This window comes from Lacerta agilis, chromosome 3 (genome assembly GCF_009819535.1).
Source record: "Lacerta agilis isolate rLacAgi1 chromosome 3, rLacAgi1.pri, whole genome shotgun sequence".
NCBI lineage: Eukaryota > Metazoa > Chordata > Lepidosauria > Squamata > Lacertidae > Lacerta > Lacerta agilis.
The window spans coordinates 117,340,421-117,367,262 of NC_046314.1; the positions used below are offsets into that span (position 1 = coordinate 117,340,421).

The 26,842-nt window shown below is 49.7% G+C and overlaps 2 protein-coding genes across 4 annotated transcripts in view; both read left to right on the top strand.

The window, feature by feature from the left end:
• The window catches only part of DPYSL5 (dihydropyrimidinase like 5), a 41,181-nt gene that overhangs the window by 13,560 nt on the left and 779 nt on the right, over nucleotides 1-26,842 (top strand). The window contains exons 2-12 of one of the 3 annotated variants that reach the window (XM_033145254.1): nucleotides 4,770-5,034; nucleotides 8,440-8,598; nucleotides 15,510-15,689; nucleotides 15,889-15,957; nucleotides 16,537-16,581; nucleotides 16,743-16,818; nucleotides 17,557-17,713; nucleotides 17,889-18,030; nucleotides 19,014-19,156; nucleotides 21,857-22,064; nucleotides 23,463-23,631. In XM_033145254.1, the coding sequence (XP_033001145.1) occupies nucleotides 4,774-5,034; nucleotides 8,440-8,598; nucleotides 15,510-15,689; nucleotides 15,889-15,957; nucleotides 16,537-16,581; nucleotides 16,743-16,818; nucleotides 17,557-17,713; nucleotides 17,889-18,030; nucleotides 19,014-19,156; nucleotides 21,857-22,064; nucleotides 23,463-23,631 (1,609 nt within the window). In that variant the 5' untranslated portion in view covers nucleotides 4,770-4,773. Of the gene's footprint in view, nucleotides 1-4,769; nucleotides 5,035-8,439; nucleotides 8,599-15,509; nucleotides 15,690-15,888; nucleotides 15,958-16,536; nucleotides 16,582-16,742; nucleotides 16,819-17,556; nucleotides 17,714-17,888; nucleotides 18,031-19,013; nucleotides 19,157-21,856; nucleotides 22,065-23,462; nucleotides 23,632-26,842 lie in introns of those variants that run through there. The other 2 variants (XM_033145253.1, XM_033145255.1) reach the window with 2 other exon arrangements.
• MAPRE3 (microtubule associated protein RP/EB family member 3) overlaps nucleotides 17,766-26,842 on the top strand; it is a 46,338-nt gene continuing 37,261 nt past the window's right edge. The window contains exon 1 of the mRNA XM_033145257.1: nucleotides 17,766-17,780. The gene's annotated coding sequence lies outside the window, so the exon portion shown is untranslated. The remainder of the gene's footprint in view (nucleotides 17,781-26,842) is intronic.

Here is a 26,842-nt window from a genome sequence, read left to right on the forward strand (position 1 = left end):
TGGCAGGTCTGACTGCGCAGATTTCATGGCAAATGGAAGCTTCTGATGCTGGATGGAGGGGCTGCGTTTGCCGCCAAGGGAGGCCGTGTGCAGGGGGCCTCTTTTATGCAACGGGATGCCAGGGAGGCGGAGGAGGTTGCTGAATTGCTGCAAAAGGAAGGGCTTTCCAGGGGAGTGGAGCAGAGACCCCCTTTGCTGTGCCAGTCTTGCTGCTGTTGTTTTTTTTAAATATATATTTCTTCCAGCTGCCAAAGAGGAATGGAGGATGTTTGCAGATATGTGGGGGTGGGGAGAGGATCAGGCAGCTGCAGGATCTTAAGGGCATATTGTCGGTAGGATGGCAGAGCTGCCAGGAGCAGCCGAGAAGGAGGCAGAGGCTCTGGCAGTCAAGAAGGGCTCTGCAGAGCAAAGGCCTTGCCAAGTGCAGCCTCCTCTTCTGACAGCAAACAACCAGATTCTCCCTGAACCTCCATGGCAGCTCAGATGGTATCTGGGCCAAGAGAAGAGCCCAGCAGCAGCAGCAGCAGGATCAGGCCAAAGGGGGACCATCTAGTCCAGCTCCTCTTCCCACAGGGACTGACACAATGCCCATAAGCAGGACCTGAGTGCAGCAGCAGTCCCGCCCCCCCCCCCCATCATTGCCATCAACTGGTGTTCAGAGGCAATGGCTGCCTCAGACAGTGGAGGGAGAGCACAGCTGTTGGGGCAAGTAGCCCTTGAGAGACTTGTCCTCCACCTAGGAACCATCCTTCCCAGTGTTAGAAGCTCAAATATATAAGCAAGGCTCCAAATGGCTCCTTAAACCAAATGGCTCACCAAAACAGAATGCCTGGTTGCCACTTGGGGGCCAGCAGGCTTGAAAGTTTTTTCAATACGACTTTTTGGTTCCTGAAATTCAAATATAATGGATGGAATTCTACAGGATGTGTTTCTCGTGTGTGAAAACAGGCATGGGCCAAGGATCCCCAAACAGGCACCTCCAGATGGGGGAGACATCAGGCGCCACCCTGGCATGCGGGCATCTTCACTTGGTTGCAAGTGGTCGATAGCCGGGGGCAAAAAGCCCCTGGAACCTGGTGAATCTCGAACGCTGATCCACCTGCAAGCCGTGCACCAGATTTGCAGGGCCAGCCCAAGACGTTTCGCTGCCTGAGGCAGAGTAGCACCTGCTGCCCCCATCCCTCTCCTGGTCAAGGCACTCATAGTCTGCAGCCAAATTATTTTGGTGCCCACGTATGCCTCCCTCCCTCCCTCCCTGGCGATAATCGGAAGTAACAATAGGCTGCCTTTTGGGGGCACTTAAAAGCAGCTGCCAGAGGCTATTGCCTCACTTTCCCTCCTGGTAGGACTGGCTGCAGGGTAGGTGGGCCACAAGAAAGGCCTCGGAGGCTGAGCCACATTCTCAGAGAAGGTGCGGAGATACCCTCGTCCCGGACGATGGGTGGAATTCCATGAAGTGCGAAGGCAGTTGTTCCGTCAGCAAAAGCACTTCTGCTTTCCACCAGACAGAACGACCTCTCTTACCTCCAGCTCTGGGGGTTCTCCTGCCCCCCCCCCAAGCAGATTTCGGGAGAGGAGGTCACACTGTACTAGCAGGACTCCTTGCACTTGCGTCAACCAGTGCAACAAACTGGGTGGATCTGGCTCCATGTCCTCCAGCTGGGGTGTTCTCTGAGCCTGAGGAGCTGGTCTGGAGCAGCCTGTGCTGTGTCTTACCTGGCCACCTTTTCTGAATTGCAGTGTCTCTGACCCTCAGGTGTCTCCTTGGATGCGATCTCTGGGCAGTGTGGCTTCTGGGCATAAGTTAAACTGTGGAACTCCCTCCCACAGGAAGCAATGATGGCCACCAACCTAGATGGCCTCAAAAGAGGATTAGGCAGATTCATGGATGAGGAGAGGGCTATGTATGGCTGTTGTTGTTGTTGTTCAGTCGTTCAGTCGTGTCCGACTCTTCGTGACCCCATGGACCAGAGTACGCCAGGCACGCCTATCCTTCACTGCCTCTCGCAGTTTGGCCAAACTCATGTTAGTAGCTTCAAGAACACTGTCCAACCATCTCGTCCTTTGTCGTCCCCTTCTCCTTGTGCCCTCCATCTTTCCCAACATCAGGGTCTTTTCTAGGGATTCTTCTCTTCTCATGAGGTGGCCAAAGTACTGGAGCCTCAACTTCAGGATCTGTCCTTCTAGTGAGTACTCAGGGCTGATTTCTTTGAGAATGGATAGGTTTGATCTTCTTGCAGTCCACGGGACTCTCAAGAGTCTCCTCCAGCACCATAATTCAAAAGCATCAATTCTACGGCGATCAGCCTTCTTTATGGTCCAGCTCTCACTTCCGTACATTACTACTGGGAAAACCATAGCTTTAACTATACGGACCTTTGTCGGCAAGGTGATGTCTTTGCTTTTTAAGATGCTGTCTAGGTTTGTCATTGCTTTTCTCCCAAGAAGCAGGCGTCTTCTGATTTCGTGACTGCTGTCACCATCTGCAGTGATCATGGAACCCAAGAAAGTGAAATCTCTCACTGCCTCCATTTCTTCCCCTTCTATTTGCCAGGAGGTGATGGGACCAGTGGCCATGATCTTAGTTTTTTTGATGTTGAGCTTCAGACCATATTTTGCGCTCTCTTCTTTCACCCTCATTAAAAGGTTCTTCAATTCTTCCTCACTTTCTGCCATCAAGGTAGTATCATCAGCATATCTGAGGTTGTTGATATTTTTTCCGGCAATCTTAATTCCGGTTGGGGATTCATCCAGTCCAGCCTTTCGCATGATGTATTCTGCATATAAGTTAAATAAGCAGGGAGACAATATACAGCCTTGTCGTACTCCTTTCCCAATTTTGAACCAATCAGTTGTTCCATATCCAGTTCTAACTGTAGCTTCTTGTCCCACATAGAGATTTCTCAGGAGGCAAATGAGGTGATCCGGCACTCCCATTTCTTTAAGAACTTGCCATAGTTTGCTGTGGTCGACACAGTCAAATGCTTTTGCATAATCAATGAAGCAGAAGTAGATGTTTTTCTGGAACTCTCTGGCTTTCTCCATAATCCAGCGCATGTTTGCAATTTGGTCTCTGGTTCCTCTGCCCCTTCGAAATCCAGCTTGCACTTCTGGGAGTTCTCGGTCCACATACTGCTTAAGCCTGCCTTGTAGAATTTTAAGCATAACCTTGCTAGCGTGTGAAATGAGTGCAATTGTGCGGTAGTTGGAGCATTCTTTGGCACTGCCCTTCTTTGGGATTGGGATGTAGACTGATCTTCTCCAATCCTCTGGCCACTGCTGAGTTTTCCAAACTTGCTGGCATATTGAGTGCAGCACCTTAACAGCATCCTCTTTTAAAATTTTAAATAGTTCAGCTGGAATATCATCACTTCCACTGGCCTTGTTGTTAGCAAGGCTTTCTAAGGCCCATTTGACTTCACTCTCCAGGATGTCTGGCTCAAGGTCAGCAACCACATTTCCTGGGGTGTATGAGACCTCCATATCTTTCTGGTATAATTCCTCTGTGTATTCTTGCCACCTCTTCTTGATGTCTTCTGCTTCTGTTAGGTCCTTTCCACTTTTGTCCTTAATTGTGGTAATCTTTGTACGAAATGTTCCTTTCATATCTCCAATTTTATTGAATAAATCTCTGGTTTTTCCCATTCTGTTATTTTCCTCTATTTCTTTGCATTGCTCGTTTAGAAAGGCCCTCTTGTCTCTCCTTGCTATTCTTTGGAAATCTGCATTCAATTTCCTGTATCTTTCACGATCTCCTTCGCATTTTGCTTGTCTTCTCTCCCCCGCTATTTGTAAGGCCTCATTGGTCAGCCACTTTGCTTTCTTGCATTTCTTTTTCATTGGGATGGTTTTCGTTGCTGTCTCCTGTATAATGTTATGAGCCTCCATCCACAGTTCTTCAGGTACTCTATCCACCAAATCTAAATCCTTGAACCTGTTTTTCACTTCAACTGTGTATTCATAAGGAATTTGATTTAGATTGAATCTTACTGGCCCAGTGGTTTTTCCTACTTTCTTCAGTTTAAGCTGGAATTTTGCTATAAGAAGCTGATGATCTGAGCCACAGTCAGCTCCAGGTCTTGTTTTTGCTGAGTGTATAGAGCTTCTCCATCTTTGGCTGCAGAGAATATAATCAATCTGATTTCGATGTTGCCCATCTGGTGATGTCCATGTGTAGAGTCGTCTCTTGTGTTGTTGGAAAAGAGTGTTTGTGATGACCAGCTTGTTCTCTTGACAGAACTCTATTAGCCTTTGCCCTGCTTCATTTTGAACTCCAAGGCCAAACTTGCCAGTTGTTCCTTTTATCTCTTGACTCCCTACTTTAGCATTCCAATCCCCTATAATGAGAAGAACATCCTTCTTTGGTGTCATTTCTATAAGGTGTTGTAAGTCTTCATAGAATTGATCAATTTCGGTTTCTTCAGCACTGGTAGTTGGTGCATAAACTTGGATTACTGTGATGTTAAAAGGACTGCCTTGGATTCGTATCGAGATCATTCTATCATTTTTGAAGTTGCATCCCAGTACAGCTTTCGCCACTCTTTTGTTGACTATGAGGGCCACTCCATTTCTTTTACGGGATTCCTGCCCACAGTAGTAGATATGATAGTCATCCGAACTGAATTCGCCCATTCCTGTCCATTTTAGTTCACTGATGCCTGTGTATGGCATGAGCCTGTTAAATGGCTGGCCTGGGATCTGTGGAGGGAGCAGCCATGGCCCAGGCGTCCGCGGCTCCTGACTTCCTTTGCCCTGTCCTCCTTTGCCAGAGCCATGCTCGCCAACGCTGCCACGATGCGGATCCTCATCAAGGGGGGGAAGGTGGTGAACGACGACTGCACCCTGGAGGCTGACGTCTACATTGAGAACGGCATCATCCAGCAGGTGGGCCGTGAGCTCATGATCCCCGGCGGAGCCAAGGTCATCGATGCCACCGGCAAGCTGGTGATCCCGGGGGGCATCGATACCAGCACCCACTTCCACCAGACCTTCATGAACGCCACCTGCGTGGATGACTTCTACCATGGCACCAAGGTAGTCCTCCTCCTCCTCTCTTGGTTGTGTGGTGGGGGGGGGGTGCCCAGTGGGAGGTCTGGTCTTGGACATTGATGGGGTGTCCCACAGTTGACCTGTGTGTGTGTGTTCTCTTAGAGTAAGACAATTTCTGGGGAAACTTGAGATCTGCGGAATGGATGAGACATGAGGCAGGTCTACATCATCAGGGGCGTCGCTAGGTGGGGCGGTGGGGCCGTATGGCCCGGGTACCAGGGGAGGGGGGGTGACAAGCGGCGGCCACTCCCCAAGGGGAGCCCCGCTGACCGGCACCCTGTCTGTGCAGCGCTGCTGTTCCCGGGGTGACGGAGCAAGCGGGGGCTGCGGAAGTAGCAGCGGCCCGCCGATGCAGTGCACCAGCGCAGCCTTTCGCACAGGCGCACTCCGTCGTGACGTCACAATGTGATGTCACGACACCCCGCCCCCAGGGGTGCCTCGTTTTGCCGCCTCGGGTAATGTGGAGCCTTCCTCCGCCTCTGCACATCATCCATTTAAAGCAAACCCAACACACGTTTAAAGCACATGACACGCACACACCCAATATCCTGGGAACTGTAGTTCCTCCCCCCCCACAGACGTACAGTTCCCTGCATCCTTGACAAACTACAGTTCCTGGGATTCTGCTTTAAATGAGCAGTGAGCTCTGCCCCAGGAGTTGGGAAGCCAGCTGTGAACATTTCTGGCAGCCAGCATCCCCCTGCATTTATTTCCACAGGCACCTCCGTTATTGCCGATCCAAATGTCACCAGGGGTGCTGCAATGCCGCTTCATGCCACCTGGCTCTGCGCAGGGCAGGAGTGAATAGATACAAGCCTCTCAGGCCTCCAAGGGCAGCCTTTGCCAACCTGGCGCCCTCCAGATATTTTGCGTGTCAGCATCCATCAGTGCAAGACATGCACTTCTGTGGAGTCCAGATCTCCCTCTGACCCAGGACTAACTCTGGCCTTGCCATGTGCTTAGTGAGATCTGGCTTCTGTCCCCTTTCTTCGCCCCTTCCCCCCCCCCCAAGACAATGCTGGCCTGTCCCTTTGGCAAGGGGGCAGGCCTGCTTTGGGTGAGGCCTAAATGTTGTAAGCAGAGTCAGAGCATTCCTAGTCAGCAACAACCATGTGATTCCAGAGTCCCGTCTGCGCTGGGCAGAGGAGTGTGTAGACGGCTGCCCTCCCTCGATGATTCCTTTTCCAGGGGTGGGGGGCAGTGAGGCCTTTCCCTTCCCGAGTGTGCAGCAGAACTAGGGGAAAGGATATACTGTAAATGTTGACCAGTGGGGAGCATGTGAAGTGACAGGAGCCTCCCTGGCAGCTGTTGGGGCCTCTTAGTGGGGTAGCTTGGCTGAGCAGGTGGCAGCTGCTGGTGTACCATTTGCAGGGCAGGTGTGGGAAGGAGTCAGGTCACCCCATGGCAGGGGCTGGTCTCCCTTGCATCATGGCCCCATTCTGCTCCTCATGGCATCCCGGGCCAGGCAGCAGCGTCATCTTCTTCCGCCTTGCTCAAGAGGAGCCCTGTCAAAAGTCCCAGTTGCTGGGGAGGGGGGGGAATCCGGCTGCCCAGCCACCCACCTGCTCGGACTGGGCTGTATCCCTGCCCATCCGCCTGCCTGCCTGCCGGTCATCTTGGGGACTGGTGGGAGCTGTCCAGGCCTTTGGTGCTGAAAGTGCTTAGCTCCTTTGCTCGACACAAGGCAAAAGCATCAGAGTCCACAGAAGAGCAGGGTTTTTTTCCCCCATTTTGAAAAAATACCAAGCCAAAAGGTGGTGGAATTGGACTCAGATTACTCATATTTTTAAAGAAATTATTTTTAGAATTTCTACTCCCCCCTTTGTTTCTTTGTTTTTTTTCTTTACTAAGCAAACCCAAAGTGGCTTTCCAAAAGATGCAACCTGCTAATGCTCTTTTTTTTAAAGCATGTTCCAACAGAGCTATGGTAGAGGGAACAGGATTGAAATAACAGGAAGATATGCAATATTTGTTTATTTAATTTCTTCCTGCGGGCCACCCTGGAGTGATTGACGATCTAATAAAAACGTGGGCTGGTGTTCAACTAAGTTTTTCTGCTTGTGCGAGGGTAGTTCTTGTGCAAGGGGGTTCCTCCCCTCTCCAGCCGTGCACCACCCCCAAATCTCATTTGGGTTGGTGGAACTTCGAGAACAGATTTAGGCAGTTTGGAGATGGGAAGAATATTCCATCATGCAAGGAGAAATCCTCTGACTAATGGAATGCCCCATGTTGAAAACAACCTGTTTATGTCACAGCTGCATACAAAAAACAGCCAGTCATGACGCCACTGTCTCCTCTGCCATGAACAGTGTTCTGAATACTTACAAGAAGGTGCTGGCTTCTCAAATAATGCTCTGGAGAAATGCTTCATCATCCTGTGAGGCACTTGCTCCTTCCTTCCTTCCTTCCTTCCTTCCTTCCTTCCTTCCTGTGTGTCTAGGGTTGCAGCTGTGCTCTCCACCTGTGCCCCCCCCCAAGAAGAGAATGTGGGGCAGGGGAGACATCTGTGTTGCTTAGCTGCAACTCCCACCATCCCTGGCCATTGGCTGTCCTGGCTGCAGTTGGTGGGTGTGGGGAGTCCAGCAGCCCTTGCGGGGGGGGGGAGCTTCAGATCTTCCCCACCTGCAGAGTTGGAGGGTCTTGGTCAAGCCTCCTGTGGCCGCTGTGCTGCAGACCAGGGTGCCTGTGAGGGCAAGGGTTGATGGCTTGCTGTTGTAGGAATGCACTCTGCACAGGCTCCCATCATGCTTGCCGTGGTTCAAGCCCTGGCGCTCAAAACAGTTTCTGAGCACTGAGCCCATTCTCCTAAATTTAGGCTGTGAGCAAAAGTCTCTTTTCTGCCCCCCCCCCACAGCCTGTTGTTTCTCTCTCCCCCTCTTCATTTTCCTGACATCCCAGGAGAACTGTTGGGGCAGCTTGGGCACCCCAGGGAGGAAGCGTGTTTAGTCCTGAGTGCCCTGTGGCAAACACAACCAGGGCAAAAGAAAGGGGTCTTTTGCTTCTGCTCACCAACCACCTCCCCGCCCCCCATGAGGTCTCGGCCTTGGATTCCTCTTGAAATTGTGAAGGCCTTGGAACCCAGAACCATCATGCAGGGTCCTTGAGGGAATGTAGGCAAGGCAGCCAGCTTCTCCCTCTCCTCCCGCCCCCCTCAAAAAAAGCAGCTTTGGGGCTTAGCTGGTGTCCCACAGGTGTCAACTGAGGACACCGCCTTCCCTTTGCATTAGCAAGAAATGCTCCCTGCTGGCTCCTGTCCCAGGGCCTCCACGCCAGAAAGGCTGCAGGGGTTGCAAACTCTGGGTTGGGTGTTGGTGGTTCACAGCTCTGGAAGCTCTTTTGGGGTTTCCACCGGGGCAACTCTCACCAGCCTCCCTTTGCCTCTGTGCCCAGGCTGCCCTGGTGGGGGGAACCACGATGGTGATTGGGCACGTGCTTCCGGACAAGGACATCTCCCTCCTGGACGCCTACGAAAAGTGCCGCAGCCTGGCTGACCCCAAGGTGTGCTGCGACTACGCCCTGCACATGGGCATCACCTGGTGGGCACCAAAGGTAAGAGGGGAAGGGGCGCACGGGGGGAGGGGCTTGTTGGTCACCCTGACTCAGGATGAGGAGGTCTTTTGCCTTGACTGGCAGCAGCGGGTCTTTAGGGTTCCGAAAGTGGAAGGAGTGCCTGCTGGATCAGGCCAAAAGCCCATCACATTCTGCATCCTCTTCTCACAGTGACCAACCAGATGCCCAGGATGGGAAACCCGCAAGCAGGACCTGAGCCCAAGAGCCCCTCCCTCTCCCGTGGTTTCCAGCAACTGGCATTCAGATCCGTTGCTGCCTCCAGCTGTGGAGGCAGAGCCATCCTGGCCGGGAGCCATCGATAGCCCTCTCCTCCTCCATGAATTTGTCTCATCCTCTTTCAAAGCTATCCAAGTGGGTGGCCATCCTGGCCTCCTGTGAGAGGGAGTTCCATAGATTAACTTTGCACTGCATTAAGAAGTCCTTCCTTTTGTCCACCCCAAATCTTCCCACTTTCGGCCTCATTTGATGCCACAAATTCTGGTGCCAGGAGAAGAGAAAAACCCTTCCCTTTTCTCTGTGCCATGCGTTTTTTAAAAATAAATAAATTTTATTTATGATTTCCAGGTTTATACATTTCACTAACTTTGCAGTCATTTTAACATTTCAAAACTTGACTTCTTTCCCCCTCTTTCTGCGGTTCCTTAAATTTATTTTTAATATCTTCTGCATATCCAAATTAACTTAATTTGTTCATTTATTCATCTAAATATATACTCTTATGAAACCACAGGTTATTACAATAATCCTGCCAATGTTCTTTTTCTGTTTACAATTAAATTTTCAATAAACCATTTCTATTCCTTTATAAAAAGTTTGTTTTCTTGATTTCTTATTTTTCCGGTATGTTTTGCCATTTCTGCATATTCCGTATTTTTATAAACTGCCATAATTTTGCCTCTTAACTCCCCTTTAACCTAAAAAGGCCCCAACACTGCAAACTTTCTTCCTGGGGGGGGGTCCATCTGCCTGACCTTTCTGGTGCCCTCACTGCAGCCCCGGCGGGAGAGGCCATCCTTGGGGAGGATGCCTGGGGCTTTGCCACTGAGCAGCGCCCCTTCCCCAGAGGTGCCACCTCCATGGCCCCTCGGCTGTGCCTCCTCCTGCCTGTGCTTCTGCAGCCATCCAGCTACCACCCTCCCCACCTGCTCCAGCCTGCGGAGATTTTCCTCAGGCCAACTGCCGGGCCGTAGCAGGATCTCAAGGCCAAGGCCAGGGGTCTCAAGCGTGCCTGCCGTCCATCACATGGCCTCAAGCTGCTTCGAGGGCCGTGGAGCATCTGCCGGCTGGTCATTCTGGATTAGACCCAGCTGGGTGGCTTGACCTCCTTAGCCTCTTGTTTGGGTGTTTGTGGCTCAGCTCCTTCCTCCTCCCGGCCCCCTGACAGCTGTAACGGCCTTTCCTTTCCCTCCGCGGTTGGCCACTTCCTCCCCCTCCAGATTCCCCTCTTTGGTGGGCTTTGGGGCTGCCTTGCCTGGCTTCTGGCACTGGGAGAAGACCCACCCCCCTCACCTGGGTCTTACCTGCACAGGACCATTTCATCACAGCTCGGGGCACCCAGATGCAGCCTCTCTCTTCTGTAGTGGCACCTGCCCTGTGGAACACCATCCCATCAGATGTCAAGGAATTAAAGAACTATTTGACTTTTAGCCCTGTATAGGGAAGTTGTTAATGTTTGATGTTTTATTGTGTTTTTAATATTTTGTTGGGAGCTGCCCAGAGTGGCTGGGGCAAGCCAGTCAGATGGGTGGCATATAATAAAAAAGTATTATTAAGATTACCAAACATAGGCCAACAACCTGCACAGAATACAGAAACAAAACATGCCTCTTGAACAAGGCATGCCTGAATGAAGAGCAGAGTTCTGGAAGAGGACCCCCCTTCCCTTCTCTGCTCCAGAGGACCCTCCCCAGAGCCTATCCCCTCCCATTGGTGGAGGTTCAGTTTGGAGCAAGATGCTCCAAACCTATGCTCCCTCCCTGCACGGCTGGCAGGGCCAAAGGCAGGACCGGCTCCTCACAGATCCAGGCACAGAGCAGCATGTTCCAGGTGACTCGAGTGAGTGAACCAGTCTGCAGAGGAAAGCTGGAAGCAACCAAAGTCAGGAGACATTATGATGTGGGGAGAACTCCAGGGAGATGATTGGGAGCCTCTTGAGGTGGGGGGGGGCAGCTAGACAAGAGGGAGCATGGCCTCCTTGAAGCAGCAGAGCAGTAATTACATCAATGTCCATTGCTGCCTGCTTCCAAACAAAGTCGTGGACTTTGTTTTTTGTTTTTTTTTTTTTGTTTTTTTTTCTTCTTCTCTCTTTTCTCTCTCTGCGCCCTCTTTTTTCTTTGTCCCTTTCTTTTAACATTTCCCTCCCTCTCTCTCCCTCCTTTTCTTCCTCTTTAGAGCTTTCCTCATTAAGTACATAAACGGTGAATAAAGATAGAATTACAGTTACGATGTTGAAATGTGTCTCATGGAATGTAAACGGTTTAAACAGCAAGCTAAAGAGGAATAGGGTAGAATGTATATTGAAAAAAAGAAAATGGGATATCATATGCCTACAAGAAACGCATATTTCTCAAATTCATACAAGGGTCTTAAAGAACGCAAGACTGGGAAAGGAATTTATAACGGCGGGGGAAGAGAAAAAAAGAGGTGTAGTAATGTACATCAATCCAGGGTTACAGCCTCAGTTATTATTTAAAGATGAAGAAGGGAGAATATTAATTGTAGAGATACATTCAGAAGTTGGAAAAATTGTTTTGGTTGGTTTTTATGCTCCCAATAACAGGAAAGAGGAGTTCTACAGGAACTTAGAGGAAAAACTTTGGGATTTTGTAGGGGAAGATATGATATTTATGGGAGATCAGAATGGTGTTATCTCAATCGACCTGGATAGAACGGATAGGGAAAAAATATCCAACTCCGGTAAACTCCCCTTATCTTTCTTCAATTTGGTCACCAATCTAAATTTATACGATGCCTGGAGAACTAAGAATCCAAATGTTAAAGACATCACCCACTATTCTGAAGTACACAAATCTGGAGGGAGGATTGACGCTATTTGGGTTTCAAAAAAATTAATGTTGAATGTGGAAAAAACGGAAATCTTAAATAAATCCATCTCCGATCATAATCCAGTGTCGATAGAGATGAAATTCAGGAAATGCACAAGTGGGAGATGGAGGATGAATGAAGAACTTTGGAGGGATGAGGCAAGAGTAAATAAAGCAAAAGAGACACTAAAGGAATTTTTTGTACTAAATGAAAATCAAACAACGGATAATATGGTAATCTGGGACACCAGTAAAGCGTATATGAGGGGATTTGGGATTCAACAGATGAAGGAAATTAGGAAGGAGAAGAACAATAATTTTATAGGAATGAATAAGCAAATAAGAGATAAGGAATTGGAGTTGGTTAAAAACCCGAAGAGTGAAGAATTAAGAACGAGTATCAGGAATCTACAATCTCATCTTTCGGACATGATAAATAAAGAGGTAGAAAGGAGGATTCTCTGGACAAAACAAAGATATTTTGAACAGGCAAATAAACCAGGGAGAATGTTATCATGGCTAGCCAAAGAAAGACAAGCTAACAGGGTGATAAATAAAATAATGGATGGAGAGGCGGAGTTAACAGACCCGGAACAAATTAAGGCAAAATTCTGGAGATACTATAAAAATTTATATCAAGATAAGGGGGAGGAAGAAAGGGAAATGCAAGATTACCTAAATGGGAAAGAATTGCCAGAAATTAAAGATGAGGAATATAGTATGTTAAATGCCGAAATTAGAACAGAAGAGATTGAGGATGTAATAAATAAAATGGAAACAGGAAAATCCCCTGGCCCGGATGGAATTCCAGTAATATACTACAAAAGATTCAAAGAGATAGTAACACCAAAGCTAAAGGTTATATTAGATGAGATTCTGCAAAAAAAGAGAATCCCTAATTCTTGGCAAGATGCCTTGATAACTTTGATCCCTAAACAAGGTGCGGATCTGAAATTAACAAAAAATTTCAGACCGATATCGCTATTAAATATAGACTATAAAATCTTTACCGGGGTGCTGGCAAATAGATTAAAGAGATTATTAAAAAGAGTGATAGGTAAAGACCAAGCGGGTTTCCTCCCCGAGAGACAAATTAAAGACAACACCAGAACAATAATCAATTTATGGGAATATGCAGAACTAAACCCTAGCAAAAAAATTGCAATGTTGCTGGTGGACGCCGAAAAAGCCTTCGACAGCATTTCCTGGAAATTTATGGTGAAAAATTTGGAGAAGTGGAAAGTTGGAGAGAAATTCTTGAATGGAATTAAGAGTATTTATAACAAACAACATGCAAGATTAATCATAAACAATGAGCTGTCGGAAGGTTTTGAAATCGAGAGAGGCGTTAGGCAAGGCTGCCCCCTCTCCCCACTGTTATTTATTATAACACTAGAAATTCTCCTAAATACATTAAGAGAAGACAAGAAAATTGAAGGAATAAAAGTGGGAAATTATAATTATAAAGTGAAAGCATACGCAGATGACGTAATTATTACAGTGGAATCCCCGACAGAAAGTTTGCAAGAAGCATTAGAGAAAATTAACGAATTTGGGAAGAATTCAGGCTTCAAGCTAAACAAAGAAAAATCCAAATTATTAACAAAAAATATGGGGGAAATGGAGAAAAAAAGATTAGAAGAAGTAACGGGATTAAAAATCGAAACTAAAGCCAAATATTTAGGTTTGTGGATATCCAACAATAATACAAATTTATTTAAGAATAATTACGTCAGACTTTGGAAAGATGTCAAAGAATCACTTAAAAAATGGCAGAAATTAAAGTTATCTTTATTAGGACGGGTATCAATGATAAAAATGATGATACTCCCAAAAATCCTATTCCTCTTTCAGATAGCACCGGTGATCATTGGGACGAAGTATCTAAAGAATTGCCAAAAAGATCTGGCAGACTTTATTTGGCAGGGAAAAAAAGCGAGAATAAAACAAGAAATTATGTTAAGTGAACAGGAAGTAGGCGGCTTCGGGGTTCCGGATCTATTAACTTACTATGATGCTGCAGGGTGGATCTGGATTAAGGACTGGATTATATTAGAAAACAAAGAAACATTAGAATTGGAAGGCTGGGACAAGCTCTACGGCTGGCACGGGTACCTTTTTTACGAGAAACTAAAAATGCATAGAAGGTTCAATAACCATCTGGTAAGAAAAGCCCTGATTGAAGTCTGGGAAAGAATTAAAATCAAAATAATGCAAAAAACACCCTGGTGTATCTCACCGGTGGAGGCCACCTCAACTTTCAAGAATACGACTAAAAGGAGATGGCCTATATACAAGGAATTGGTGGAAGAACAGAAAGAAAACCCGAAATTAAAAAATTATACAGATTTAAGATTCTTAAACATAAGTTGGCTAGAATATCTTCAATTGAGAGCAACATTCCAAAAAGATGTAAAAAATAGAGGTTTCGGGGAAAAAGAAACAAGAATAGATGAAATAATTGTTTGTAAACAAAAAATATTATCCAAAATATATAGATTACTAAAAGGCGAACAGAGGACTTCAGATATAAAAAATAGTAATATGATAAAATGGGAAAAAGATATCGGGCATGAAATAGAGAGTGACAAATGGAACCAATTTTGGACAAAAAATATCAAATTCACCGCCTCTTATCAAATAAAAGAAAACCTTATGAAGGTACACCATAGATGGTATTTAACACCAGAAAGAACAGCCAAGATAAGTAAATCCAATAACAACAAGTGTTGGAGATGTAGAAACCAGACTGGGACGTTGTTCCATATCTGGTGGACCTGTCCCAAAATTAAAGAATTTTGGAATTTGATCCACGAAGAGGTGCAAAAGCTGATCAAAACATCGTATTGCAAAAAACCAGAGCTATATCTATTGGGAATAATCACTAACGAAGTACCAAGAGACAGAATAAATATTTTTTTATATGTAACAACCGCCGCAAGAACGCTGGTGGCTAAATATTGGAAAGGAGATCAGTTACCATCAAAAGACGAATGGCTCAGTAAAATAGTAGAGTATCTGGAGCTTGCGAAGCTGACGAATTACATCAGAGGTACCTCAAAAGAAACAATTAAAAACCAATGGAAATATATAAATGAATATTTGGGGAAGCAAGATACGAACAGAAGATACTGGTTGTGCTTAGAATAAGGAAAGGAATTAAAGTTAATAAAGCGATGATTGGAAGATCTGTAAAAATTGTGGAATATGTATAAATGACAGCTATAACAAGGTAATTTACTTAAAATGAAGCGTTGTTAATGCAGTGGAAGTACATCTTTTGAAGTTTAATCATGTAATGTCAACTGGAGACTCCTTACTATGCCTTTGGTCTCCTTTCTCTCTTTTTCTTCTTTCTCATTTTTTTTTCTTTTCTTTTCTTCCCTTTCCCTCTTTTCTTTTTCCTTTTCTTTCCCTTTTTTCCTTTTCTTTTCTCTTCTCTTTTTTAGATATTGAATGTAGATGCATGTAAGTTTTGATTGTGTTTGTTTTTCCTTCTTTGTATATACTCATTCACACATGTGAGATATGTAAGAATATTTTTAAAGAGCAATAAAGATTTATAAAAAAAAAAAAAAAAAAAAAAAAAAAAAAAAAACATACCACTGTAAACAGGAAGGTCTGGAAATTTTCAGGATTTGCACCAACTTCCATATGAGACTCCTAGCTCATCTTCCTATGTTCATCAGGGCCTTAGATTTGGGCACATTAGATGATCTCAGTATCTCAAGGCCTGTGGCTTTGGCCCTCTGCGTTCGTTTGGCTCGCAGCATTTCCACGGCTGCCGGGGTGTCGGTGGGCAGGTGAGACCTTTGGGCAAATGCCGTCCTGCCCCTTCTGTCTCAGGTGAAGGCGGAGATGGAGACCCTGGTGCGGGAGAAGGGCATCAACTCTTTCCAGATGTTCATGACCTACAAGGACTTGTACATGCTGCGGGACAGCGAGCTCTACCAGGTCTTCCACGCCTGCAAGGACATTGGCGCCATCGCCCGCGTCCATGCCGAGAATGGAGAGCTGGTGGCCGAGGTGAGCTGCTTGGGGGGCAGGGGGGACGCGGCAGGGCTGCAGCCAGGGGGTGGCAGTGGAAGGGGCTGATCCCATCGGCCGATACATATGCTGTCCTCCCCTGGGAGAGGAGAGAAAGAGGCAGGGACCAGCAAGGGGGCAGGAAGAAGGTGACCCCTGTCCCCCCCCGACTGACCCCCTCTTCTGCCTTTCCCTGCAGGGGGCCAGGGAAGCCCTGGAGCTGGGCATCACTGGCCCGGAAGGGATCGAGATCAGCCGGCCGGAGGAGGTAAGGGTGTCCATCAAGGAAGGAAGGAGACACACTCACGAATGAACACACCTGCCCTGCTAGGAATCTCACTCCCCCCCCCCCCAAGGCCCAAGAGAGCACGGGGCAGTTTGGGAACTTGCAGAGTCTCTCCTTGCCGAGGCTGCAAAGTTGACTGGCGACTGTTTCCAGAGGGCAGTTCTTCCACCCAGCCAGGAAGGACGACCGGGAGGAAGGGACTTTGCTGCACATGTGAGGTTGGGGGCAGCTGGCTGAGCTTGTGGGTGCTGCTCATGAGTGGGGGGATTATCATGGCCGTTGGTGGCGGGTGGAGGGGAGGGACACCTGTGCCCAGCTGAGCTCCAGGACCCACCACCTGCAGGCGAAAAGAAGTGAGGTCACCCATCCATGCCCACTGGCTTCACTGGGGCAGACTCTTGCCCAGTTTGTGCCCCACCACATGAGCTAGAGCAGTTGGTAACTGCTGGGATGAGGACGAAGTGTTGGGGTCTGGTTGGCCGGGCCGCTGCCTGCCTCACCCCTCTCTCTCCCTCTCTCTCTCTCTCTCTCTCTCTCTCTCTCTCTCTCTCTGCATCGCAGTTGGAAGCTGAAGCTACGCATCGGGTCATCACCATCGCTAACCGGGTGAGCAGCCTTAACCGCCCCCTCTCTCTGCTGCAGAGGACTGAGGCTGTGTCTTCTTGCCCAACTGGGTGGGGGTCCCTTGGGCTCAGTCCCCAGGTCTCTCTCATTGCCACAAGCCCCCTGACGCCTTTCGTCTTCTTTTTGTCCTCCTCCCTCGGCAGACTCACTGCCCCGTCTACCTGGTCAACGTTTCCAGCATGTCAGCCGGGGACGTCATTGCCACCGCCAAGATGCAAGGTGAGTGGTGTTCTCTGGACCTGAAGCAGGAGGTGTCTCCTCAGGGCAGAATGTGCCCACACGGCAACTGCAAGGAGAGGTGGCAACCTGCCCTTGGCATGTCCCGGCCCCTGGAACCATCATGCCCCTCCTTGCTAGCCGTTGCAAGGAGTGGGTCTTTTCTCCCCAATCGGCTGGGGTGCCTGTTTAGGGGTGACCTTTGGGCCCCTCCTAACTCTGCAGTTAACCCTCCCAGACCCTGAGACCACCCTCTGGGGCCCTTCTTTGTGTGCCTCCTCTATGATTTCTCCAGAGGGTGGCAACACGAGAACGGGCCTTCTCTGTGGTGGCTCCCCATTTGTGGAATGCTCTCCCAGGGAGGCTCACCTGGTGCCTTCCTTACAGATCTTTAGGTGCCAGGTGAAAACGTTCCTTTTTAACCAGGCCTTTGGCTGATTAATATTCTGCAACCTTTTAACTGTGTCTGGGGGAAGGTTGGGGTTATTGTTTTGGTGTTTTGTTTTGTCTCTCATGTTTTTATCCTGTGTTTTATTATTCTGTGAACCGCCCTGAGACCTTAGGATGAAAGGCGGTATATAAATCCAATAAATAAAAGTAATAAATAAACACAAAGTGTCTCTGACACCCCCCTCGAGAGAGAGAGCGCACAGCTCAACGATGTGCCCCGCGAGTGGGGCTCTCGAGGAAACCACCTGCCCCCCAGCCAGGCCTGAGGTCCCTCCCCTTGCTTCCCCGCAGGGAAGGTGGTGTACGCAGAGACCACCACGGCCCACACTGCGCTGACGGGCTTGCACTACTACCACCAGGACTGGTCCCACGCAGCGGCTTATGTCACCGTCCCGCCCTTGCGGCTGGACACCAACACCTCCACCTACCTCATGAGCCTGCTTGCCAAGTAAGGGGGCCTGAGCTGGGGGGTGATCTAGCCCTAGAGGATGAGGAGAGAGGAGGAGGAGGAGGAGGAGGAGGAAGGGGGTCCCAGAACGAAGGCAGACAGGGAGGGAGGGAGGGAGGGAGGGAAGGGGTGGCTTTGCGTGGTGAGGGGTTGCTAAGACCAGCTCTCCCCGCAGTGACACCCTGAACGTGGTGGCCTCGGACCACCGACCCTTCACCACCAAGCAGAAAGCCATGGGCAAGGAGGACTTCACCAAGATCCCCCACGGAGTCAGTGGAGTGCAGGACCGCATGGCCGTCATCTGGGAACGGGGAGTGGTAGGTGGAGGCACCCCAAGGGAAACGGGAGATTCCCCCCTGTTGCCCCCATCCCGCAAGGTGTCAGGCAAGGAATTAACTCTTCGTTGTCGAAGGTACGCTTGCAAGTTGGGGAAAGGCATGTCCTGCAGCCCCACGTCTCTCAGCTCCTCCCAGGTGTGCACCTGGCGAGGCTGTGGCCACAACAGAGACCTCCGCTTATGTCTCTTCTCCAACTGAGCTGCCCATAAGCAGGAGGAGACTGTGCCTGCGTGTGACCTGCCCCTGCTTCTCTCTCTTGCATCCTCTCCTGGTCCTGCCAGGCAGGAGAGGTGGGGGCAGGAGACGGCCGTGTGGAAGCCCTTGACTCTCCACCTGTCTGAGCCGTCTCCCTCCTCTGCTGCTGTTCTTCACTCTCCACTTCTGCTTCTGACCCCCGATCACCGAACCCTTTCCCCAAGTCAGTCTCCAACGCCCCTTCTCCCCGGAATGCAGCCATCGTTCCCTGTGGCTCCACCCAGTCCCTTTGCTCGGTGCAGAGGGACAACGGCTAGCAGGAGAGACTTGGAGGAAGCCCTCCTGGGCCCCTCTGGCTGGCTGCCCGCATGTGAAAGAAAGGGGCTCAGGGCAGGGTGCCCCCCACCCAGCCTTGCAGCAACACTCTGCGCTGAGCCTGCGGCAGAGCTCCCCCTGCCTCCTTCCCGGCCACCAGCACCGCTTGTCCTCCAGCAGCCAGGGGGCACACAAACTAACATGGGGGGGGGAGAAATGCTCTGGGATCCATCCCAGCACACACACACCCAGGTTCCCTTTCAACACAGTCTGGAGGCACCCTGCAAATGGAGATCTGCAAGGGGGGGGGAGTCCCATGGCAGCCCTGTGGAGGGGGCTTGGCAAGGCCATTTCAAAGGCAGCAATCCAGACCAGAGAGTGGTCCCCTGGTGGTGGTTGGGGCTCTCCCAGAGTGTTTCCCATCAGCTCCCCCCCCCTCTCTCTCCCCTCAGGTGGGGGGCAAGATGGACGAGAACCGCTTTGTCGCCATCACCAGCTCCAACGCTGCCAAGATCTACAACATGTACCCCCGCAAGGGCCGCATCATCCCCGGGGCCGACGCAGACGTGGTCGTGTGGGACCCAGAGGCCACCAAGTAGGTGGGGGGGGGACAAAGGGGCCACGAGGAACGGGGAGGGGGCTGTGTGTCAGTGGGGCCATGTTGGGAGTGGCGGCCTGGGGCTTATGGGCTGTGAGAAGAGGGGAGTTGCGGGGGGGGGGCGCCTCGCTTTGGCTTGATGCAGCTTCAGAAGCCAGGCTCCCCTCCCCTCCTGCTGGCTGCCTCCCCAGGGAAGGGGGGGGGAGAAGGATGCTCACAGAGATAAGAGGTTCTTCCCAGCATCATGGCTGTGTGTCCAACGCTTGCTGCATTAGTTTATTTGATGGATTGATACATTATTTCGTACAATTTATATGCTTCCTGATGGTTTGCAAAAAAACACACAAATAAACCTCCAAGTGGCTTACAAAAAAGATAGAAAGATAACACGATCAATAGCAGCAATAATTTAAGACTTTCAGGAAGACAGAATAACAGCAGACTAAAAACAGAACGAAACCTCCACCAGCTTTCTCAACTTCTGGATAGGCTTGTCCAGACAAGAATGTTTCCAGCACGCTTTGGATTTTCAGTGGTTCTTGTTGCTGGGGGTTTCTTTAAATTGTCGATCGCTTCAAGGCGTTTCTGTGGGAAGCCATTCATAAGTCAGTTAAATAGGTAATGAGGGAAGGCTTCCACCTCACCCCTGCCCCCTCCCCAACCAGGCTTGCCTTTCTGCCGCAGAGGCACCACAACATAGGAGTTGCCTTGTTCCAGGCCAGACCCTCAGTCCATCTAGCACTATGTCGTCTGCACTGACCGGCAGCAGCAACAGCAGCTCTCCAGGGTTTCAGGCAGGAGCCTTTTCCCCAGCGCTTCTCGGAGGTGCCTCCATTGGGGACTGAGCCTGTGGCCTTCTGCATGCCAGGCACGTGCTCTGCCCTTCCTCTGAAGCTGCAACCCGTATTGGCTGGAGCTCAAGGGAGGGGCAGTCGAAAACAGCTGGAGGGCATCAGGTTGGAGAAGGCTGCCATCAGTTCAGAAATGAGCTGAAACTCCCAGTAAACAAGTCAGTTTCAGTGCCAGAAGAAGGGCTCCAATTTCGCCAGACCCCTGGGCTCTCCCTTAAGTCACTTTAGTGCATTGGCAGAGAAGGAGCCACTTGCTTCTGGGGCCCGCGCAAAGGTCTCTCTTCTTCCTTCTCAGCTGCACAGGGGCAAACTACTGTCCTCCTTGCCCAACGGATGATTGCAATACACTTCCCTGTGCTCTGATCCTGCTTCTTTCACAGCACGCAGCAGATGGCGCAAACACACCACTGTGTCCCGCTTCCGTCAGGGGAAGGAGACACCCTGAGCTGCAGCTAAACATTGCAGCGTGGAGTCCTCCTGGTCAGGGAGCCAGGGAGCCAGCCATGCTGTCTCTCGGGATACCCCGTTCCAGGGTGGATTTGATTTAAATCAAACTGATTTAAATCACGATTTAAATCACTAGTCAGTAAGGCTTGATTTAAATCTCAGTTTTCTACATAAAGACTAATTCTTTAATATGCAAGTAGATGAAGATTTTTAGAATAACAACTTTTCATATTAGTTTTTTTAATCCCCAGTTTAATAGGTTAATCATTCATATTTTTCTGTTGTACTTAGGAAGGAAAAAAATAATCATTACCTTAATAATAACAATTTAAATAGATTTCTTAGATCCATTCCACTCCAAACAATCAGAAAAATATTGTTTCCATTCTGTTCACTGAACTTCTTGAAACTTAACACTGAAGGGGTTGATTCTGTATTCATAGGTTTGTAGAACAATAGGATTAAGGTCTTTTTCTCAACTCTGTTCATGTTATAACATTTTTGCTGTGAAGAAGAGGCATGTGATCTCTGCTGAGTCAAATTCAGTTTTGAGAACTGCAAAAGTAAACCAAGCATCTGTGATAATATCTTGTAGGCAGAGAAACTGCCCAATAATCTTACGAAAACCTCTGGAAGAGCATAAATGACATTGTGAATGGATTAATGGAATTTATTTACCAAAAAAATTAAACATATACAGCCTTATTCTACATAATTAAAAAACTAATCTTTATTTCATGATTGAATAACCTTTGGATGGTAATATATTTTCACCAAAAAGCATTTTATTTGAAAAAATCCGATTTAAATCGGATTCCCCCTCTGCCACCTCCAGCAAGAAGCAGAACGGCTTTTTTGCCCTACTTTTGCAGCCTTGTGAGAAGCCTCTCCCCAAGCCTTCTGAGCCGTCCCTCTTGCTGGGGCTCCTCCATCGCCCTTTCTAGTTTTTTCCTCTTTGAAGTAACTGCCCACCCCCAGGTGGTGTGGACATGATGCATTTCTGAGATGAAAAGCCAGGAGGGGAACCTGCAAAGTGAATTGGGCAAAGGGCACATTTCAAAGACACGCCTGGGGTGAGGTCCCTGCTCTTGGCTTGGAGGCCTCATCCTGCCTCACTTTGACATTGCATGCTCTTATTTCCATATTTATCTATATCCCCCCCTTTCCCACATTACAACAGAGAAGGTTAAATAAGAAAAATCTATAAATGCACACAGTACAATGTTGACATCCTCCCAGAAGTCTCTTTCTGGTGGGGCTTCCAAAGGAGCAGGGAGGGGGCTGGGAGACAGCCAGCCCGTCCCCGGCCCAAGAGGGAGTTGGAGCAGCTGCCGGCCCAAGCCCTGCAAGCAGCCCGCCGGCCCCCTCCCTCACCTCCCCGCTCCCTCCTCCTCCCCAGGACTATCTCGGCCAGCACACAGGTCCAGGGCGGGGACGTGAACCTCTTTGAGAACATGCGCTGCCACGGGGTGCCCCTGGTCACCATCAGCCGCGGGCGCGTGGTCTACGAGAACGGCGTCTTCATGTGCGCCGAGGGCACCGGCAAGTTCTGCCCCCTCCGCTCCTTCCCAGACTCCGTCTACAAGAAGCTGGTGCAACGGGAAAAGGTATGGGGCAGAGGGGAGTGGGAGGGAGGGAGGGAGGGAGGGCAGGGCACTGCAGGCAGAGACACCCATCGCAAGGCAGCCTTGCCGCTGCATTTAGCAGCAGAGTCAAGAACACCATGGATTGGGGGGGGGGGCTCTGCAAAGAGGAAGAAGAGGAGGAGGGGCTCGCCCAGAGGCCTTTGCTTGTGGCAAATGCCAGGGGGGGCAGGGGGAAAGGCCGGAGGCCCCCCCCCCCAGTTCCTCCTTTTAGGGCAGGAGTGTGGCTGCGGGAAGCCCAAGCGGCGGGAGTTGGGGGTGTGCGGGAGGACGATAGCAGGGCAGAGGGAGGCACAGAAGGCGGAGAGCAGGACTGGGCACCCCAGGGGTGCTTGTGATCTGGGCGTCCAAGTGCAGAAATCGGCATTCAGGTGTTTGGGTTTTTTAAAAAGAGGAAGGAAATGTCTCATCTTTTCCCTGCATTGAGAAGAGTTGGGGCTTGACCAGGCCTGGCATGCTTAGCGAGACTTGGCTGGGGTGGGGGGGGTGGGGACTGAAATGGCTACCACTTGAGCAGAGGGGGAACGTAGGGATGAAGAGGAAGAGGCTTGACTGGGAGGGGAGGATGTTGGTCCCAGGAGAGGCTGGCAGGAGAGCAGAGGAGCGACCGAGAGAGCCAAAGGAGAGGGCTTAGGGAGGTCATGGCACCCCAGCCCTCCCCCCCCCCAAATCCTGGAATGGTAGAGTTGGCACAAGGACGCTGACGGCCGTTTAGTCCTTCCTGGGATGGGGGGCAGCCAAGCTCTGCACCCAGAGACGAGGGAAGGTAGGGGGAGCCGAGGGAATCTTCCCAAGGGGTGGGGGCTGAAGAGGGGGGGAGCCAAGCAACCGGCACCCGCCTCTTCGCCCCACTTCCCCTCGCAGTCCTTGCTGCAAAAAGAGGGGAGGCATTCTCCGTGAGCCTTGGAGTGGGCTGGGGAGCCCCCCCCCCATGGGTCCTCCAGATCTTGCATGAACTCCCATCATGCATCGGTGTTTCACCAGTGGTAGTCTGGGGCGAGGAGAGTGGAGTGGGGGGAGGAGGGTAGCAGAGAGTGGCATCTGTAGGGGGTCCCTGGCAGCGGACTGGAGGCTGGCAGACATGGCACCAAGGGCCCAGTACTTGCTGGTCGAGGGGGGCACAGGGGGAAATGAGAGGAGCCCCCGTTCCCAGCCCCCAGAGACAGCTGCTCCCTCCCAGCCCAAGCCCCCGCCCCAGCCTGCATTTCACCTGCCCACCCATCCCGAGCCCCCCAAGAGGCAGGCTCCCCCTCCCCCCCCTTGCTTGGGGTCGCAGCTCCTGGCGGGCGTTGGGGTCTCCAGAGGCCGCCGTTTCCGTTGACCTGTCTTTGCGTGTGCCTCTTGTTGTTTTGCTCTGCTCAGAGTTTAAAGCTTAAGGGCGTGGACCGCACCCCCTACCTGGGGGACGTGGCCGTGGTTGCGCACCCTGGGAAAAAAGAGACGGGGACGCCCCTGGCAGACACGCCCACCCGGCCGGCCACGAGACACGGGGGCATGCGGGATCTCCACGAGTCCGGCTTCAGCCTTTCCGGTAAGAGCGGGGCTGGAGCGCGGGGCCTTCTGTGGGGGAGGCGGGAGAGCTCCTTGCACCCCCAGGCTGCATCTTCCCTGCCCCGGCTGCCCCCCTCCCGCCTCCCGCCTTGCCCCCCGTTCTGCACCCCCTGCCCAGCATAGTCAGCTGCCCTGTGAGGGCTAGGGTCTGGCTTCCCACCTCCCCTGCCCCACCACCCAGCAGTGCCCCCCGCCCCCAATTCCTGCAGTGCCTGCTCCCAGTCTCCCTGTGATCTTGGTTATTGACCTGGGAATGAAGAGAAGGGAGACCGAGGGGAGGAAGCCGCCAGAGTGGGATGCAGGCAGGAGTCAGACCAAGTGGGCATAGCATCCTGGAAGGGGCTCCCAAGGGTCCTCCAGTCCAGCCCCCTGCAGTGCAGGAATCACAGCGGAAGAATCCCTGACAGGTTTGAACACCTCCAAGGAAGGAGAGGCCACCACTTTCGGAGGGAGTTGGTTCCACACCATTGGGTATTTTGGCTGGATCAGCATAACACCCCGTTCAGCCCCTTCTCCCCCACCCTCCTTGAGGCTACACAGAAGGGGTGTCGCTCATTGCAGAGGAGTCTCCTGCCAGCACTGCCAGCCGTGGCCAAGAGGGAGCAGTAGGGCCAGGCAAGGAGGCATGTGGGGCTTAGGGGTCGGAGTGCAGGGCTCTGACTCTTGCCTCCAATGGCAGTTGGAGAAGGGGCAGGGGGTCCCTTTCCTTCCTTCTCTGCCACAGTCCTTTATTCACATTGATTTATTTATACTTTTCAAATTCATACATTTCACTGATTTTATACATTTCACTAATTTTACAATCATTTTGACATATCAAAACTTCCTTCTCCTTCTTTCTGCAGTTCCTTAAATTAGTTTTTAATACCTTTTGCATATCCAAATTAACTTAATTTGCTCATTTATTCATCTACTTTAAATATATACTCTTATAAAACTGCAGATTGTTACAATAATCCTGCCGATGATTTTATCTGTTTATAATTTATCTGTAAATATTCAATAAACCATTTCCATTTTTTAAAATAAAAATTTGTTATCTTGATTTCTTATTCTTCCAGTAAGTTTTGCCATTTCTACATATTCCATAAGTTTTTGTATCAATTCTTCCTTTGCTGGGACTTACGCTTTTTTCCATTTTGGGGCAAATAACATTATTGCCGCTGTAGTCGCATACATGAATAAGTTTCTATACATTTTAGGTAGTTCTGTCCTTATAATTACCGGTAAAAAAAAAAGAAAGCTTTTGGTTTTTTTTACAAAGGTTATTTTAAACATTCTTTTCAATTCATTATATATCATTTCCCAGTAAACTTTAACCTTACTACAAGACCCCACCACATATGATAAAAATAACCTCCTTTCTCTTTACATTTCCAACACTTATTTGATTTAGATTTATACATTTTTGCCAACTTGCTCAGTGTTAGATACCATCGACATATCATTTTCATATCATTTTCTCTTAGACCATAACATGCTGTAAATTTTATATCCATATTCCACAATTGTTCCTGTGCTTCCATGTGAATATTATGACCAATATCTATTGCCCAGTGTATCATTGAGGATTTTACTTGCTCATCCTTTGTCTCCCATTCCAATAATATTTTAGACAGCACTTTTACATTACATTCCAACACGTCTCTCTCCAGTTGTGATATTTGTTCCCCAAACCCTCATATCCTATCTTTCTTAAATACTTCATTCAAATGATGATATTATATCCATGTTGTTAATTTTCCTGATAATTCCTTAAATTCTTTTAATTTGTACTCTTCTCCATCTTGTTTTAATAAATTTCTCTTAAGTTGTCCATCTTTCTATCATATGACTGGTATTTTCCTTTACTGCTATGGCTTCCAACGGTGAGAGCCAAAGTGGTGTTTTTACCTCTAATAATTCTTAGATTTATGCCATACTCTATACTTTCCCCCCTAATTATATGATTTGTAAATCCTTTATGAACTTTCACCTTTTCATACCATAAATAAGCGTGCTAACCAAAAATATTATCATGACCTTCTAGATCTAGAATTTGTGAATTCTCTAATGTCATCCATTCCTTCAGCCAATAGAGACAAGATGCCTCATAGTATGATCTCATATCTGGCAGGGAAAAACCTCGTCTTTCTTTGGCATTCTCTGCCATAGTCCAGAGAAGAAATACCCACTCCAAAGTTGCTATTTGCATTTCGAGGGAGTTGAAACGCAAATAGCAGCTTCCAAAAAGGAGGTCTTTCTTGGTACCAGAGCAGGGCATGAGAGAGAAACTTCTCTCCCCCGCTCCAATCCCATTATTTGCATCTGGTTTGGACCTGAGAGTGCCTGGGGTCTGCAGACCATGTGAGGTGCTGTTTCTTCTCCAGAGGGGGTTCAGGTGGCATCTCTTCTGCTGGAGGTTGCATGGTCAGTCATTTAAGAGCAGGCTTTCATGTGGTGATGAGTAGGTGAGAGGGCAGGCTGCACCAGCGATGTGTTTTTTTGTGTGAATCTCTTTGTATTGACCTCTGCGAAGAGGGTTCTGCTATGTGCAGCAGCCGTGGTTGGCAATGGGGAATCTGTTTCCTGGAGCAAAGTGGGGGGGGAGGCTGCCAGCCTGTCTCTTTCGGCCTCTTTGTCCCTTCAAATTGCAGGGGGGGGGCATGCCTCTAACTTGAGGCTGGCAGAGCAAGACGCACAAAGTCTGGCACTCAAACTTAAGGCCAGGTGTCAAAAGTGAGAGGCTTCATCCTGGCCTCCCAAGTCCTGCTTGGGAATTTTTGGAGGTGCTTTTGGTGCAGAATTGGACCTGGCAGGTCCCTCTCGGCCAGCATCTCAGTTGCCTGCCCCCCCCCCCGCCCCGGAAATGGACAGGAGCAACTCCTCCTCCTGAAGCTCAACCCCTGGCAGGCTCTGGAAATGGGGATTGTAGCCACTATGGGGGTCTCTTCCTCTTCCTTGAACTGCTCAGCAGTGGGGGGGGGCAGGGAAGGGGGATTGCAAGCCCTGATGTATGAGGTGGGTCCCCCCTCTCTCCTGCTTCTGTCTCTCCTCCAGGGGCGCTGACTTGCCCCCCACATGGAGGGGACCTGGCATCACATGGCCCAGTGTGCAGGTGCTTGCAGCAGGGGGTAATGACCCCTCAATATTGGGGGTGCTCAGCCCCTCCCCACAAATATTGAGGGGCCTTCCGCTCTCTTCAGTTGGGG